Below are 15248 nucleotides of genomic sequence, written 5' to 3'. Positions count from 1 at the left end.
ATTTTCTTTGGCATTTAAATTTTTTTCAAAGATTCCCCCTGCGATCTGCGCCGACGTAACTGACTTGGTTACGATTTTTTTACGTCAAAGTCTACTCATGTCTACGCCGGTTTTTTCAATTGTTGCAGTTTGGCCAAAATGTTTTTCTTGGGTCGCGTATCTGGCCACTCCCGAAAACCTGGGCAGTTAAGAAAACCAGCGTACATTCACAAATCTGTGCTGAAAGATGCCATTGTTTTTAAATTGAAGATTTTGGAGGGAGTCAGGAATACTGTCAAAATCAATAATAAAGTTCAACTTTTTTTTTTTACCCGTCAACGGAGAAGTGTAAATTTGTTGGATTTCAGAAATTCGCTATTTTTTTAACTCACTCACGCCACCAGTGAAAATCTTGAAGGAGGGCTGGAGGGTCGTAGGTTTGGCCGGCAGAATCGGCCCCATGCCCGGATACGGGCTCGGCTACAAAACAAGTCGTGGGGGAGGAGGGAGAGGAGGGGAGAGAGCGAGGTGCCGATTGGAAGGATTGGAGCCCGGGGAGGGAGAGAGCGGTCACAAGACCTTTGGGTGTGGTCCATCCATACAGACCTGGAGAGATACAACTACGAACCTGTGCTGCCTGCTTTCCTGCCATTTTGAGCTTCTTTCAAAGGTTCAATTTAAGTATAGGGGCAATACTGACAATGCCATACCTTGTGTGAGCCTTCTGCATCATGGCGCTACGTAGGAGACAACTGATTCGACTTCATCGCATCAGAAACATCAGAGCCCATAGGATGCTGGGCAGGAGGCCTTACCCACCTTGGGTATATCGGGACAGTCATTTGTACCTCCACCTGAGTGATGCAGACACTGTCAGAAGGCTGTGTTTCCGTCTAGAAGTTGTAAGTGAGATCTGTGAGTTGGTCAAAGCAGACCTGTAACCTAGAAGCATCAGGAGGACTGCTTTGTCAGTTGAAGTGAAGGTTACAGCTGCACTTTCATTCTATGCCTCCGGATCGTTTCAAGCTACAACTGAGGATGTGTGCGGCATCTCTCAACATGCAATACATGTCTCCATTCGCCAGGTCACGGCTGCAGTGTACGCACATAGGAATGACTTCATAAAGTTCCCCATGACTGCCCAAGCAATCCATGACAGGGCTGTGGGCTTCTCCAGGATTGCTGGCTTCTCAACGGTACAGGACTGCATTGATTGTACCCACATGGCCTTGCGAGCACCTTTTTGAAGGATACCAAGATGTACAGGAAAGGCTTCCACTCCATTAATGTGCAGCTCGTGTGTGGCGACATACATCATATCATATGTCAGTCGATGCAAGATACTCTGGCAGCACCCATGATGTGTTCATCCTATGCGTCAGTATTACATCTGTCATGTTTCAGCAGCAGCCAGAAGGGCAGAGCTGGCTACTGGGAGACAAAGGGTATGGCCTCACCACCTGGCTCATGACACCCCTACGAGTAATCTGGACGGAAGCTGACCGTCAATGCAACATGTCGTACATTGCGACGTGCAGCATCATTTGAGAGGACCATTGGCATATTGAAACAGCATTTCCGATGCCGGGACCATTCTGGAGGATACTTGCTGTACTCCCCTGAGATTGTCGGTCAGTTCACTGTTGTGTGCTACATGCTGCATAACTTAGCCATCATGAGGCAGCAGCACCTGGTAGTGGAAGACCCACCTGTGGTGAGTGGCTGATAATGATTTGGAAGAGGCAGGTGAGGAGGAGAAGGAGGAGGAGGAAGGCATGCAAGTGCCGGAGGAGGGCGGGCCATCGTGCCCCTTTAACAATTGCTTGAGCCTTGCGCCAGCAGCTTATCCGTGAACACTTTACTGATGCCTGAGGGCTCAGCGACAACTCGTCCACATGGACATGTTTACTATTCGGAGCTGTTCCGTAATGTTGTGTTGTGTTAATGGAACATGATTCAGTTTTAATGTAAAATATATTTTATTCAAAAGTTTACAATGTACTTAACTTTAATAACATTATTCTTGTATCAAACTTTACTTTAATATCACTCTTTACGATCACTTAAAACTTTAAGATCACTTATAAAATTGTAAATTTACATAACTTACAAAAAACTTTTAATTTGAGAACAGTTACAACAGTAACAATAATATCAACAATAGCAGCAAAGAAAGGCTGCACCCATCTCTCCTCCCCCTATTCTAAGACCGCCCACTGCGATTTGTCTTGGACACTCCACCACCCCTGCCCGCAGGCGGTGGCACATTGTTTCTGGGTTTGATACCAAGCTTATTCTTTCTAAGATCTCGGGTACTGCTCACCTGTTGAGGGGGGGAGGGAGGGAGAGAGTTGGCGTCAGGCGGTAAGTTGGAGGGCCCGGCTTTGGGCTCTTAAGAGGCTGGTGCGGGGATTGGAGTGGGAATGACAGTTGATTCTGTCAATGGACGTGGGGTCTGGGAGTGCTCCCTTATTGCAGCAGCTAACTCCAACATGCCATCCCTCATGTGCCCTGACAGTGTCTCAACAACCTGCAACATTCCTTCCTTCATGGTCAGTGACGTGGTTTACATAGAAACATAGAAAATAGGTGCAGGAGTAGGCCATTCGGCCCTTCGAGCCTGCACCACCATTCAATATGATCATGGCTGATCATGCAATTTTAGTACCCCATTCCTGCTTTCTCTCCATACCCCTTGATCACTTTAGCTGTAAGGGCCACATTTAATTCCCTTTTGAATATATCTAACTAACTGGCCTCAACAACTTTCTGTGGTAGACAATTCCACAAGTTCACAATTCTCTGAATAAAGACGTTTCTCCATCTCGGTCCTAAATGGCTTACCCCTTATCCTTAGACTATGACCCCGAGTTCTGGACTTCCCCAACATCGGGAAAATTCTTCCTGCATCTAACCTATCCAATCCCATCAGAATTTTATGTTTGAGATCTCCTCTCATTATTTGAAATTCCAGTGAATATAAGCCTAATCGATCCAGTTTTTCTTCATATGTCAGCCCTGCCATTCCGAAAATCATTCTGGTCAACCTTCGCTGCACACCCTCAATAGTAAGAATGTTCTTCCTCAGATTCGGAGACCAAAACTGTACACAATATTCAAGGTGTGGCCTCACCAAGGCCCTGTACAACTGCAGTAAGATCTCTCTGCTCCGATATTCAAATCTTGTCGCTATGAAGGCCAACATGCCATTTGCCACCTTCACCGCCTGCTGTACCTGCATGCCAACTTTCAATGACTGATGTACTATGACACCCAGGTCTCATTGCACCTCCCCTTTTCCTAATCTGTCACCATTCAGGTACTATTCTGCCTTCCTGATTTTGCCACAAAAGTGGATAATCTTATGTTTATCTACATTATACTGCATCTGCCCACTCACCTAACCTGTCCAAGTCACCCTGCAGCCTCTTGGCATCCTCCTCACAGCTCACACTGCCACCCAGCTTGGTGTCATCTGCAAACTTGGAGATATTACATTCAATTCCTTCGTCCAAATCATTAATGTATATTGTAAATAGCTGGGGTCCCAGCACTGAACCTTGCGGTACCCCACTTGTCACTGCCTGCCATTCTGAAAAGAACCCGTTTATTCCTACTCTTTGCTTCCTGTCTGCCAACCAGTTCTCTATCCACATCAATACATTACCCCCAATACCATGTGCTTTAATTTTGCACACTAATCTCTTGTGTGGGACCTTGTCAAAAGCCTTTTGAAAGTCCAAATAAACCACATCCACTGGTTCTCCATTGTCCAATCTAGAAGTTACATCCTCAAAAAAAAATGCAAAAAGATTTGTCAAGCATGATTTCCCTTTCATAAATCCATGCTGACTTGGACTGACTTCCAAATGCGCTGCTATTACATCTCTAAAATTGATTCCAACATTTTCCCCACTACCGATGTCCGGCTAACCAGTCTATAATTCCCTGTTTTCTCTCTCCCTCCTTTTTTAAAAAGTGGGGTTACATTAGCTACCCTCCAATCCATAGGAACTGATCCAGAGTCTATACAATGTTGGAAAATGACCACCAATGCATCCACTATTTCTAGGGCTACTTCCTTAAGTACTCTGGGATGCAGACTATCAGGCCCCGGGGATTTATCAGCCTTCAATCCCATCAATTTCCCTAACACAATTTCCCGCCTGATAAGGATTTCCTTCAGTTCCTCCTCCTCACTAGACCCTCGGTCCTCTGGTATTTCCGGAATGTTATTTGTGTCTTCCTTCGTGAAGACAGAACCAAATATTTGTTCATCTGGTCTGCCATTTCTTTGTTCCCCATTATAAATTCCCCTGATTCTGATTGCAAGTGACCTACATTTGTCTTCAGTAATCTTTTTCTCTTCACATATCTATGGAAGCTTTTGCAGTCAGTTTTTATGTTCCCTGCAAGCTTACACTCATTCTCTATTTTTCCCCCTCCTAATTAAACCCTTTGGCCTCCTCTGCTGAATTCTAAATTCCTCCCGGTCCTCAGGTTTGCTGCTTTTTCTGGCCAATTTATATGCCTCTTCCTTGGATTTAAAACTATTCCTAATTTCCCTTGTTAGCCATGGTTGAGCCACCTTCCCCATTTTATTTTTACGCCAGACAGGGATGCACAATTGTTGAAGCTCATCCATGTGATCCTTAAATGTCTGCCATTGCCAACCCTTTAAGTATCATTTGCCAGTCTATCCAAGCCAATTAATGTCTCATACCATCAAAGTTACTTTTCTTTAAGTTCAGGACCCTATTTTCTGAATTAACTGTCACTCTCCACCTTAAGAATTCTACCATATTATGGTGACTCTTCCCCAAGGGGCCTCGCACAACAAGATTGCTAATTAATCCTCTCTCGTTACACAAGACCCAGTCTAGGATGGCCTGCTCTAGTTGGTTTCTCAACATATTGGTCTAGAAAACCATCCTTTATACACCCCAGGAAATCCTCCTCCACTGTATGTGCTAACCAAACTGGTAGCAAATCTATATGTAGATTAAAGTCACCCATGATAACTGCTGTACCTTTATTGCACGCATCCCTAATTTCCTGTTTGATGCCATCCCCAACCTCTCTACCACTGTTTGGTGGTCTGTACACAACTCCCACTAGTGTTTTCTGCCCTTTGGTGTTCTGCAGCTCTACCCATACAGATTCCACATCTTCCAAGCTAATGTCCTTCCTTACTATTGCGTTAATCTCCTCTTTAACCAGTAATGCTACCCCACCTCCTTTTCCTTTCTGTCTATCTTTCCTGAATATTGAATACCCCTGGATGTTGAGTTCCCAGCCATGGGCACCCTGGAGCCATGTCTCCGTAATCCCTTACATCATATTCGTTAACAGCTATCTGCACAGTTAATTCATCCACCTTATAACACATGCTCCTCGCATTGAGACACAGAGCCTTCAGGCTTGTTTTGTTAACACTTTGTACTTTTAGAATTATGTTGTAATGTGGCCCTTTTTGATTTTTGCCTTTGATTTCTCTGCCCTTCACTTTTCCTTATCTCCTTTCTATCTTTTGCTTTTGCCCCCATTTTATATCCCTTTTTCTCCCTGCATAGATTCCGATCCCCCTGCCATATTAGTTTAAACCTTCCCCAACAGCACTAGCAAAGACTCCCCCTAGGGCATTGGTTCCAATCCTGCCCAGGTACAGACCATCCCGTTTGTACTGGCCCCACCTCCCCCAGAACCGGTTCCAATGTCCCAGGAATTTGAAACCCCCCCCCCACCTTTGCACCATTCCTCAAGCCACATATTCATCTTAACTGTCCTGCTATTTCTACTCTGACTAATATGTGGCAGTGGTAGCAATCCTGAGAATACTACCTTTTGAGGTCCTACTTTTTAATTTAACTCCTAGCCCCCTAAATTCAGCTTGTAGGACCTCATCCCGTTTTTTCCTATATCATTGGTACCTATATGCACCATGACATCTGGCTGTTCACCCTCCCCCTCCAGAATGCTCTGCAGCCGCTCCGAGACATGCTTGACCCTTGCACCAGGAAGGCAGCATACCATCCTGGAGTCTTGATTGCGGCAGCAGAAATGCCTATCTATTCCCCTTACAATAGAATCCCCTACCACTGTAGCTCTGCCACTCTTTTTCCTGACCTCCTGTGCAGCAGAGCCACCCATAGTGCCATGAACTTGGCTGCTGCTGCTTTCCCCTGATGGGCCATCTCCCCCAACAGTACTCAAAACAGTATATCTGTTTTGGAGGGAAGTGACCGCTGCTCTTCCTGATGGTCACCCATTCCCTCTCTGCCTGTGTAACCTTTACCTGCGGTGTGACCAACTCACTAAACATGCTGTTCACATCATTCCCAGCACCACGGATGCTCCAGTGTGAATCCATGCGCAGATCCAGTGCCGCAATGCGGTCTGTCAGGAGCTGCAGCTGGATACACTTCCTGCACACGTGTCCCTGATTTCCCACATAGCACAGGAGGAGCATGACACGGGTCTGGGCTCTCCTGCCATGACTTGACCCTTAAGTTAACTTAATTTGGCAACAATGCCAAAGGTTACCTACTGAAAAGAAAAAGATAAAAGATAAAATATTCACCAATCCACCAGCCAATCACCTACCTGCTTGGCTGTGACATCACACTTCAATTTCTTTTTACTTCTTTGTTTACTTTCTGCCCCTGCACCAGCTGGCCTCCTCGACTGCTGCCACTCCCAGTTGCTGCTGCTGCCCTTTACCCTCCTGCGCCACTCCGCTCTCACAATGCTGGCCTCCTTGACTGCCGTACTACCTCTGACATTCCCTCCCTCGTCGCCACTATTCCCTCACTGATGGTCCCGGATATCATTCCCATTTCTCGTGTCATTGCTGTTACTTCTCCCGACGGTCCTGCTTACCTCATCACTCACCCCACTGATGGCGTCCAGGAGTGATCGGGTAAGGTCGATGCTCTCTGCACTTAATGACATAATCTGAACCACATCTGTTAGATCCTGCACCTCAGGAGAGTGTGGTCGAGCTCTCCTTCCCCTCCTCCCCACGGATGTGCCTCGCTGCGCCCCACTACTGGGACCCGCAACCTCGGAAAATGTGAAACCATGGAATGTCCCACCAACACTCAAACCACTAGTCACAGAAGGGGCTGTCACCTCCATGAGCAGCGGCACCTCCAAAGTCAGTACAACAGTGGGAGCTTCATCCAACTCCATCCCCCCCCCCCTCCACCACCCCCCACCCCCAGCTGTGTTCTTGGTCTGGAGGGTTGGATTGGAAGATGTTCTCTTCAGGCTCATCCTCATCTGAATCTTCTGCATTGTCAGGGCTGGCCTCAAGTTCTGCAAAATATAACAGAACAGACAAATGGTTAGCAGCAGAGAAGGAGGCAGGATGGGGTGGCATAAGTAGGCTCATACATCGCAGGCCAGGCAGCAGGCTGATTTGAAGGACCATGATGTATTTGCAGGACTTAACCGCTCCCTCAATTGTGAGCCCAGCTTGTGCAGGGGTGATTTTGTTTTTTTCCAGGCAGGACCCATCAAAGCAGCGACCCTCTCTTCCAAGGGTGTCAGTGGATGCAGATTTGCCGGGCCTCCTCCTGTTCGAGTTCTTTCCCTTTTATTATGTGCCACCTTCCTCTTCAAAGGTGAAAATGCAACTTTTTAGAGAGGGTGTCTTTCTGCTGGATGGGGCATATACAATTGCATTGAATAAATGAAAATATTACTTACACTAGCTACTTGACCAAGGTCCTGCCACTTGTTTTTACACTGACCTCCAGATCTCGTGGTGGTCACCACTGCGCAGTAATCTTCTGCATCTTGGTTCCAGTGTTTCTTCATTTCTTTGGGTGGAACTTTTATGTGACCTCTGCTGGTGTCCAGCTCCTGGCCTCTGTTCTCAATCACAGTAACTGATGCCTCCACTTCCTGCAAGAAATTCTTGGTCCTTGCACCGCGTTGCATCTTGCATTGCTCCAGCTGCGATTTTTCCAATGCTCTCTCACAGCATTCCTTCTCACACACAACAGGCTCTTTAAAAATGGCCGATTGGCAAATTCAAACGGTACTGAGTATGCGCATCCATTGGAACTACGTCAAAAACTAACTTTTTTTTCCCGCACATGAGCAGAAGGTGCGGCTTCATTTTTCAGCGCAGACAGCAGGCTCCACCCCCTGAGGTGACTGGACATGCTAAGCTGTGCCACACATTCGAATTATACATTGGGGAAACTTTGGCAAAATATTTCTGGCCTAGAAAAACGGGCGTAACTCTGGCAATATGCCAGAAAACGAGCTTGGGGGAAAATTGAGCCCATGGACGTGGTCTGGATCCATATATGCTGGCTTGATATTTCCCAAATTAACATCACTAGCAACCTTCAATTTCCTTCAAAGACTGAGGAAGCTAGTGTTCAAGCACTCTCTGCTCTAATCCACTAGGTAGGGGGGTCTATTAATTATCACCATGGGAAATTGTCTACGCTTGGCAAATTTCCTTCTACATTCCAAGACAAACTGGGTTTTGTTTTGAAAGTGCAATTAAACTGAAATTTACTTTAGGGTGGCAATTGAGTTAACATTATGATAAACTCCTGGTGTCCAACTATAATCCAGTCATACTACGCTAAATGGTGTTGATGTCATGAATGATGCAAGTGGGTGGCATCTATTGTACTGCTCATTCTCATTTCTCTGGCACAGAAGAGCTCTGTGCTTGAGTATCTAATTGGATATGCAGAGCTTTGCACACAAACTTATGACCACCAGTGGAATTCCCAGTAAGAGGAAGGAGCGGATTGTGAGGCTACCTTTTGATAGTCTCATAACTGATGTCACACTGCATTTTTTCCCCCTCCCCCAGAATTCAATAACATTTTACTGCATATTTGTTCTGCACCAATGCTAAATATGAAATATAACTGAATCATTAGAAACAAGACTCATTGTGAGAGGGGAAATGAACAAACTGATTAAATAGGCCCTATGCAATGATTGCTATTTTGTTACTGTAAAATGTTATCGTACTCCAGCATCAGCTAAAACTGTTCTCAAATTAAACTGACTAATGTTTCCTGATGCAAGATATTTTCACTTTAGAAGTGTTGTTATTTTGTACCAATTACTCTGTGGGTATATATCACCTACAAGTTAAATAAAATATAGTGTACAATATTGGATGTTCCTTTGCGAAATGAAGTAGTATAAATGTGTTTTCAAAGAGTTGGAAATCAGAATTGCAATTATTTTTATTCACATTTGAAAATCGCTATCTTAATTTTCAATGAATGATCAGAATCAATGCTTTACATTGTCTGAAAAAGACAAGTTTGATTTTATTACATGGATTCTGTATTTTTAATGTCTCGAGGACTGCAGACTATGATTAAATTTTTTTCCCCATTTTTAAAAACTGCAAAGGAATGGGCTTGCTCCTTAATTGATGACCTCATGGGATCCAATCTGCATATTTAAATAAGGCTCCTTCCTGTGGACAGGCTAAAATCGGCATTTGGTGGGAAGGCAGCGGAATTGCCGAGGGGTGGGGCGGGGTTTAGTGACCAGCTTCATTTTAACCCCCCCACCCCCGCCTGGTTTTCACCAGGCAGGGGAGTTAAAATCGGGGCCCATGTCATTCACACACACCCTCCCAAGCTCTTCTCCAATCTTTTTGAAGATGAACTGAGACTCTTGGTGAGATGAAGCCATATATGAATAATTAAGCTGTTTTATTTCACTGAAGATGTCACAGCAAATTTTGCTTACTTAGCTCAATCTCCTCTCCTCAAACATGGGAAAAAAAAATAAAGCACATGCCCCTGTCATGTTCATGGGCTAACTTGCCTGCTTTGGGCATTCTTTCTTTCACACACTAACCAAAGAAACCTCCTGCAACTTTTAGCGACATGCTCCAAGCCCAGGGCTGTGTGCCAAGGTCTGTTGTTAAAACCCCTCTGCCCATGTTGCCCTTTGTGTCTCCAGCGGGAAGAGGGCTGTGATTTTTCTGGTTAGTCAGTTAATAAAACTGCAACCTCTCCTTCCTTGGGGAGTGAATTTTAAAGCAGCCACCTTCTGCTAATGGGCCTGGAATGAGAAAGTTGACGGTTGAAGTATCAATTTGAAGCAGATGGTGAACCATAACATTTAACAAGCGGGCATGTCTGATTTTTATAGACAACTTCAATGCCTGCACCCTGTGACTTGCCCATTTTAAAAAATCTGTGCAAAATCACTATTTCAAAACACAATGCTTAAGCACTAAAACATTCCAAAATCCTTTGTTCAGAAGAAAAATCAGAAATCTCAAATGTACAAATATACAAAAATGACAGACAGGAAAAGACCCTCTGGGCCATCCAGCTTGTCCAACACAGTTGTGATGCCTTATGCATCATGATACATTCCCTCCCCACCCATCCGCAGCCATGTAATCTCCTAGGGAGGCAAAAAACATGATTTATTTTAAAAAACAGGCCTATTGGGGAAACAAAACTGAAAATTCCTCTCCGACCTGCCCCCGGAGATCACATTAGCCCTGATTTATGTTCCAGGATACCTCGCTTGTATGAGCTGATCTCTGCCCCAGCCAGAAATAGGTCCAGCTTTCGCTTGAAGGATTGCAGCAATTCAGCATTCACCGCATGAGCTAGTAACCTGTTGCACAGGTTCACTGTTTTGAGTCAGGATTACTGCTGTCTATTGATTTTCATTTACAGGTGCCGTTTTCCTTGCACCACGAATGTACTGTGACCACATCAGTGGGAAGCCTAGAATTACAATTTTATAATTGCATGGCACTCCAGAGGCACCAGAAGGCTGGCACAGGGAAATTATATGGAGTACTTTCTGCTTCCCATCTAAATGTTAGCCTTCTCCTTCTAAACGTATTTTAAACTCTATTGAAGTACAATTAATTATAATTAAAACGACAATCTGATTTTTCTGAATCTGACTACAGCAGCTTGGCTGAAATATATACTCAAAGCACAAATAAAATAGATACATGGGGGTGCCTGAAAAACAGCGAGGAAAGAGTAAAAGATATGAGGGTTGGTTTGAGTAAAATGATCATACTATTGCTGCTTCTGGTTACCCTGACCCTGAACAAACCATGTGAGTTGTACTTCAAAAAGTAGATCTGAGTTTGGGGAAAATAGCATGAGGAGGGGCACAAGTCAGTCTCCTACATCAATGAAAAGATCATTTAACTAGGATCAGTGGAACGTCTCTGCTTATTTTCTCTTTGTGCACCCAATAAATGTTGCCGTTTAGAATGCAGCTCTGGAAAATATGACTGATTTTGGTGAAACTGCATGAGAATAGCTGACGATTCTTGACGTTGATTGAAAGTTCCCATCAATTGTATTCTGATCTGGTTACTTGTTACACATGCTATGTTGTAGAAGTATAATTGTTAAAGCTTTGGAGCTGAAGAGCATTTGGTATTCAGATGATTACAATTCATCTTGAGAAGATGAAAGAACTCTCTGAACTTTTAATCATTGACTGCACAGTGCAAAAATTAAAAAATAAAGCATGTATTATCTATATTCCTTAGTTTGAATACCTGTAGTACAGGAGATTCATTTCTATTGAGGAATATGAGTAGGAATTATTGTAACATGGATAAAAAGGGACTGGAAAGATTAAAAGGTTAATTCGAAGTGAGGTAGGAAAAAAGGCTAACCTGGGGAGAGGGGAAGTCTGGAGATTTTGCTGAAGTAAAATTTTCACCCAAAACCTGAGATACTTTGAGTAATAATATTCTGATTGCAGTATCTTCAACAGCAACTTTGAAGTTGGGTAGTGCAGGATGTAGTATTTGATTATCAACATTGTTTTTGCAAATCGTTGAATAAATGCAACATGTAATTCTTTAGTTCCTCATATTTCTGGAAAAGTGTCCAATACACAAAGGGGGTGAAATTGATCTTGGGCAGTCGCACAAAAGGGGCAATAATGAATTAGTAGCCTGTTTTATACCCCACCCGATTTTTGTTTTCCATTGAAGTACCATTACTGCCTGAGACAAATTCACCCCACCACCCCCCTCCCGGAGTGTTCATGATGACCGCAGGAGTGACCGTAGATTCTAAAATAAATGTGTACCCTTTTGAATCATTGTTGAATAAATAGCAACAGCAGTAGTTTTTACCAATGTGTTGTTTTACAGAAAATATGGGATGTATAAAGTCAAAGAACTCCACTGAAGAACCAAAAGAATTAAAGGAAAAACCAGTACGTAAATCTGAACCAACTATTTATGTGAGAGATCCCACATCCAATACACAAGTGCCAGTAAGTAGTGAAGTGAGGGGGAAACCTCATGGCACAAAGCTAGATACATCCATGACTGGCCTATTTAAAAATCCATTGTCCTGATCACAATTCTATGAACTAAAACTTCTGATTTACTTTATTTACCAGTTATCTTTTCATCACAAATGACTAGTGCTGTATATCATTTTAAACAAATGACATGAACACCACTGAATTAAAAGTCAATTTAGATATTAAATGATTTCTCTCTTCCAAGACTCCCCACTGCCCTAACCAAAAACTTACATTATTCTCTAGTCCCCCTTCTATTTCCCCTCAGGCCCCTCTTGGATCATCTCATTCATAAGACCCACACCTTGCTCCTTTGCCCCCATGTTAGCTGATAGTATAAGTGGTTCCCTCTCCTTGGATTTCAACTCTGATGTTGTCATCCCCCTCCTCAAAAAAATCCAACCTCAACCCCTCGGTCTTTGCAAACTACTGCCACATCTCCAATCTCCCTTCTTAATGTTGTCACCTTCTTAATCCGTGCTCATTTTTCCCGTAACTCCATGTTTGAACCTCTCCAATCTGGTTTCTGCCATGAAACTGCCCCAATCTCTCAAATTACATCCTCCGACTGATCATGGTGCACAATCCCCCCTCGGCCTTTCCGCAGCCTTTGACATGGTTGACCACACTATTCTCCTCCAATGTTTGGCTCAATGGGGTTGCCTTTGCTTGGCTTCCCTCTTGACTATCCAATCATAAATAGGACTAGGCCATTAAACCCCTCAAGCTTGCTCCGCAATTCAATTAGATCATGGCTGATCTGTACCTCAGCTCCATTTAACCACCTTAGTTCCATTTCCCTTGATGCCCTTACCCTAACAAAAGTCTGTCGATCTCTGTCTTGAAAGCTCCAATTGTTCCAGCATCCACAGCCTTTTGGGGCCGAGAATTCCAGATTTCGACTACCTTTTGTGTGAAAAGTGGCTTCCTGATTTCCCAGCTTAATGGCCTGGCTCTAATTTTAAGATCATGTTCCCTCATTCTTAATTTCCCCCACCAGAGGAAATTGTTTTTAAATATTTTAATCGCCTTGATCAGATCACCTCTCAATCTTCTATAGTCAGGGGAATACAAGCTATGTTTATGCAACCTGTCCTTCTAATTTATCCCTCTAAACCCTGGTATCATTCTGGTGAATCTATGCTGTACCCCCTCCAAGGCCAGTATATCCTTCCTGAGGTGTGGTGCTTAAATTGAATTCAGAACTGCAGATGGTGTTTGACCAAGGCTCGAAACAACTGAATCATGACTTCCTCACCTTTGTAATCCAGCCCCCTTGAGATAAATGGCAATGTGGTGTCCAAAATGGAATATAATTAATGTAATGCCGTGGCACTATTAGTCTCTTCAACTTCTACTTGCTGCTTTAGCTATTACCCTAAAATTATATTCAGTAATGGCTTTTCACACTGTACTGTTTTGCCCAGAAAAGGGCTTTGATACTGTCCCTTAATTGTGTCATTTCAGCTAATTAACAATGTTTTTCTTTACTTGACATTGATGAACATTAAACATTTATACGCTAACTAGGATAAAGCACCAACATGTAATTTGTTTTAGTTCAGCGATTTCTAGCGGTAACCCTTTGAACTGACATTGTTGGTGCAATTGAATGATTACAGCATTGGTCCATCCACATTAACCATGAAACTTGATCATTAACCCATAGTAAGCTATGCTTTGAAAATAAATCTTGTCTTCAATTGTCTGCATTTCTGTTAAATTTAATACAATATATTCTCCTGGTCTGTTGGGGAACTTGCATGAGATGCTTTTATCAGATCTCTTGATTGCAATTAATGCACAACTGTTGGAAGGTTCTTGGGTGGGGAAGCAAATTAATTGATCAATTCAGTGAGAATTATTTTTTCTAAATAATAAAATGAATACACTTACAAGAGATATTTGAAAACCTGTTCTTTCAATGCATTTATGATGCCTCACTTCCAACATTTGACATGGATAAAATGATTCGGGTTGTGCATGTGCTTTAATGCTTCATTTTTCATTCTAAGTAGAGTCTGTGGGCAGAATGTTAATTCTTACATTTGTATCTAAACCTAATGAACATAATGAACATTTGATTGCTTTGTATGTTGATATGAGAGAAATAATCCAATGTTAATTGTTTGGATTGGGGAGGTGATAATTTATTTTTTAGTGTAGCTCATTAATTTAATTTGGGCATTTACAATATTGGAGTTCTTGAATAAATATCTTGTTTCAGAATTCAAGGAAGGATTCTCATCTTTTACCTGGCCAGAAGTTTCTGAAATTTGAAGGTAAATTTATAAGAAGCTTTGTATGGGCATGGAATTTTCTTTCTATTTTGATTTGCAATCAAATTAATATCATACCTTCTATGTGTATGTGATAGAGACTGATGGCAAAGTAGTTATTGCCTTGTACCCATATGATGGAAACCATACAGATGATCTGAACTTCAAGAAAGGAGAAAGGCTGAAAGTACTTGAAGAGTAAGTACTTATTTTTTTCTCTCTCGTGTTCTCTCTCACTCACCTGCCCGCCCCCGCCCCACCTGCCCGCCCCCGCCGCACCACCCCGCCGCACCACACACACCGCCACACCACACACACACATTAAGAAAATTTTTGCAGTGCTGGCATTAAGTTAGTTACTCTTCAGTGAAGTTATTGTCTTGCTTTTTGCATATCATGCCTATCTGCATCAGCTGATAGGCAGGTGGCAGAAATCCCTCTACCAGTGTAGGCAAAGCTGTCTGTGCTCTGGTTACACAAGGTACAAACATAAGCCATTGCCATCAGCAACACAAGATCTATCATTTACCAGGAAAGGGTATCATGGGGGAAGAGTAAGGTGGTCCTTACATTTTAACAAATTTGTAATGCCAACACATCAGCCATCACATTGATGTGATTCCTGCCTATTTAAAATGATGAGCACTTTAAAACGTTCAGTTGTATGGAGGCATAAATAAA

The 15248-nt window shown here is 43.1% G+C and overlaps 1 protein-coding gene across 3 annotated transcripts in view; it reads left to right on the top strand.

Annotated features, from left to right (window-relative positions):
* lyn (LYN proto-oncogene, Src family tyrosine kinase) overlaps positions 1–15248 on the top strand; it is a 159509-nt gene that overhangs the window by 19608 nt on the left and 124653 nt on the right. For 2 of the 3 annotated variants that reach the window (XM_070892178.1, XM_070892186.1), the window contains exons 2-4: positions 12131–12255; positions 14516–14570; positions 14666–14765. In XM_070892178.1, the coding sequence (XP_070748279.1) occupies positions 12136–12255; positions 14516–14570; positions 14666–14765 (275 nt within the window). In that variant the 5' untranslated portion in view covers positions 12131–12135. The remainder of the gene's footprint in view (positions 1–12130; positions 12256–14515; positions 14571–14665; positions 14766–15248) is intronic. The other variant, XM_070892195.1, reaches the window with a different exon arrangement.

Source organism: Pristiophorus japonicus, chromosome 1 (genome assembly GCF_044704955.1).
Source record: "Pristiophorus japonicus isolate sPriJap1 chromosome 1, sPriJap1.hap1, whole genome shotgun sequence".
NCBI lineage: Eukaryota > Metazoa > Chordata > Chondrichthyes > Pristiophoridae > Pristiophorus > Pristiophorus japonicus.
Note: the sequence above shows the minus strand (reverse complement) of the source record. Positions and strands in the feature narration are given on the sequence as shown.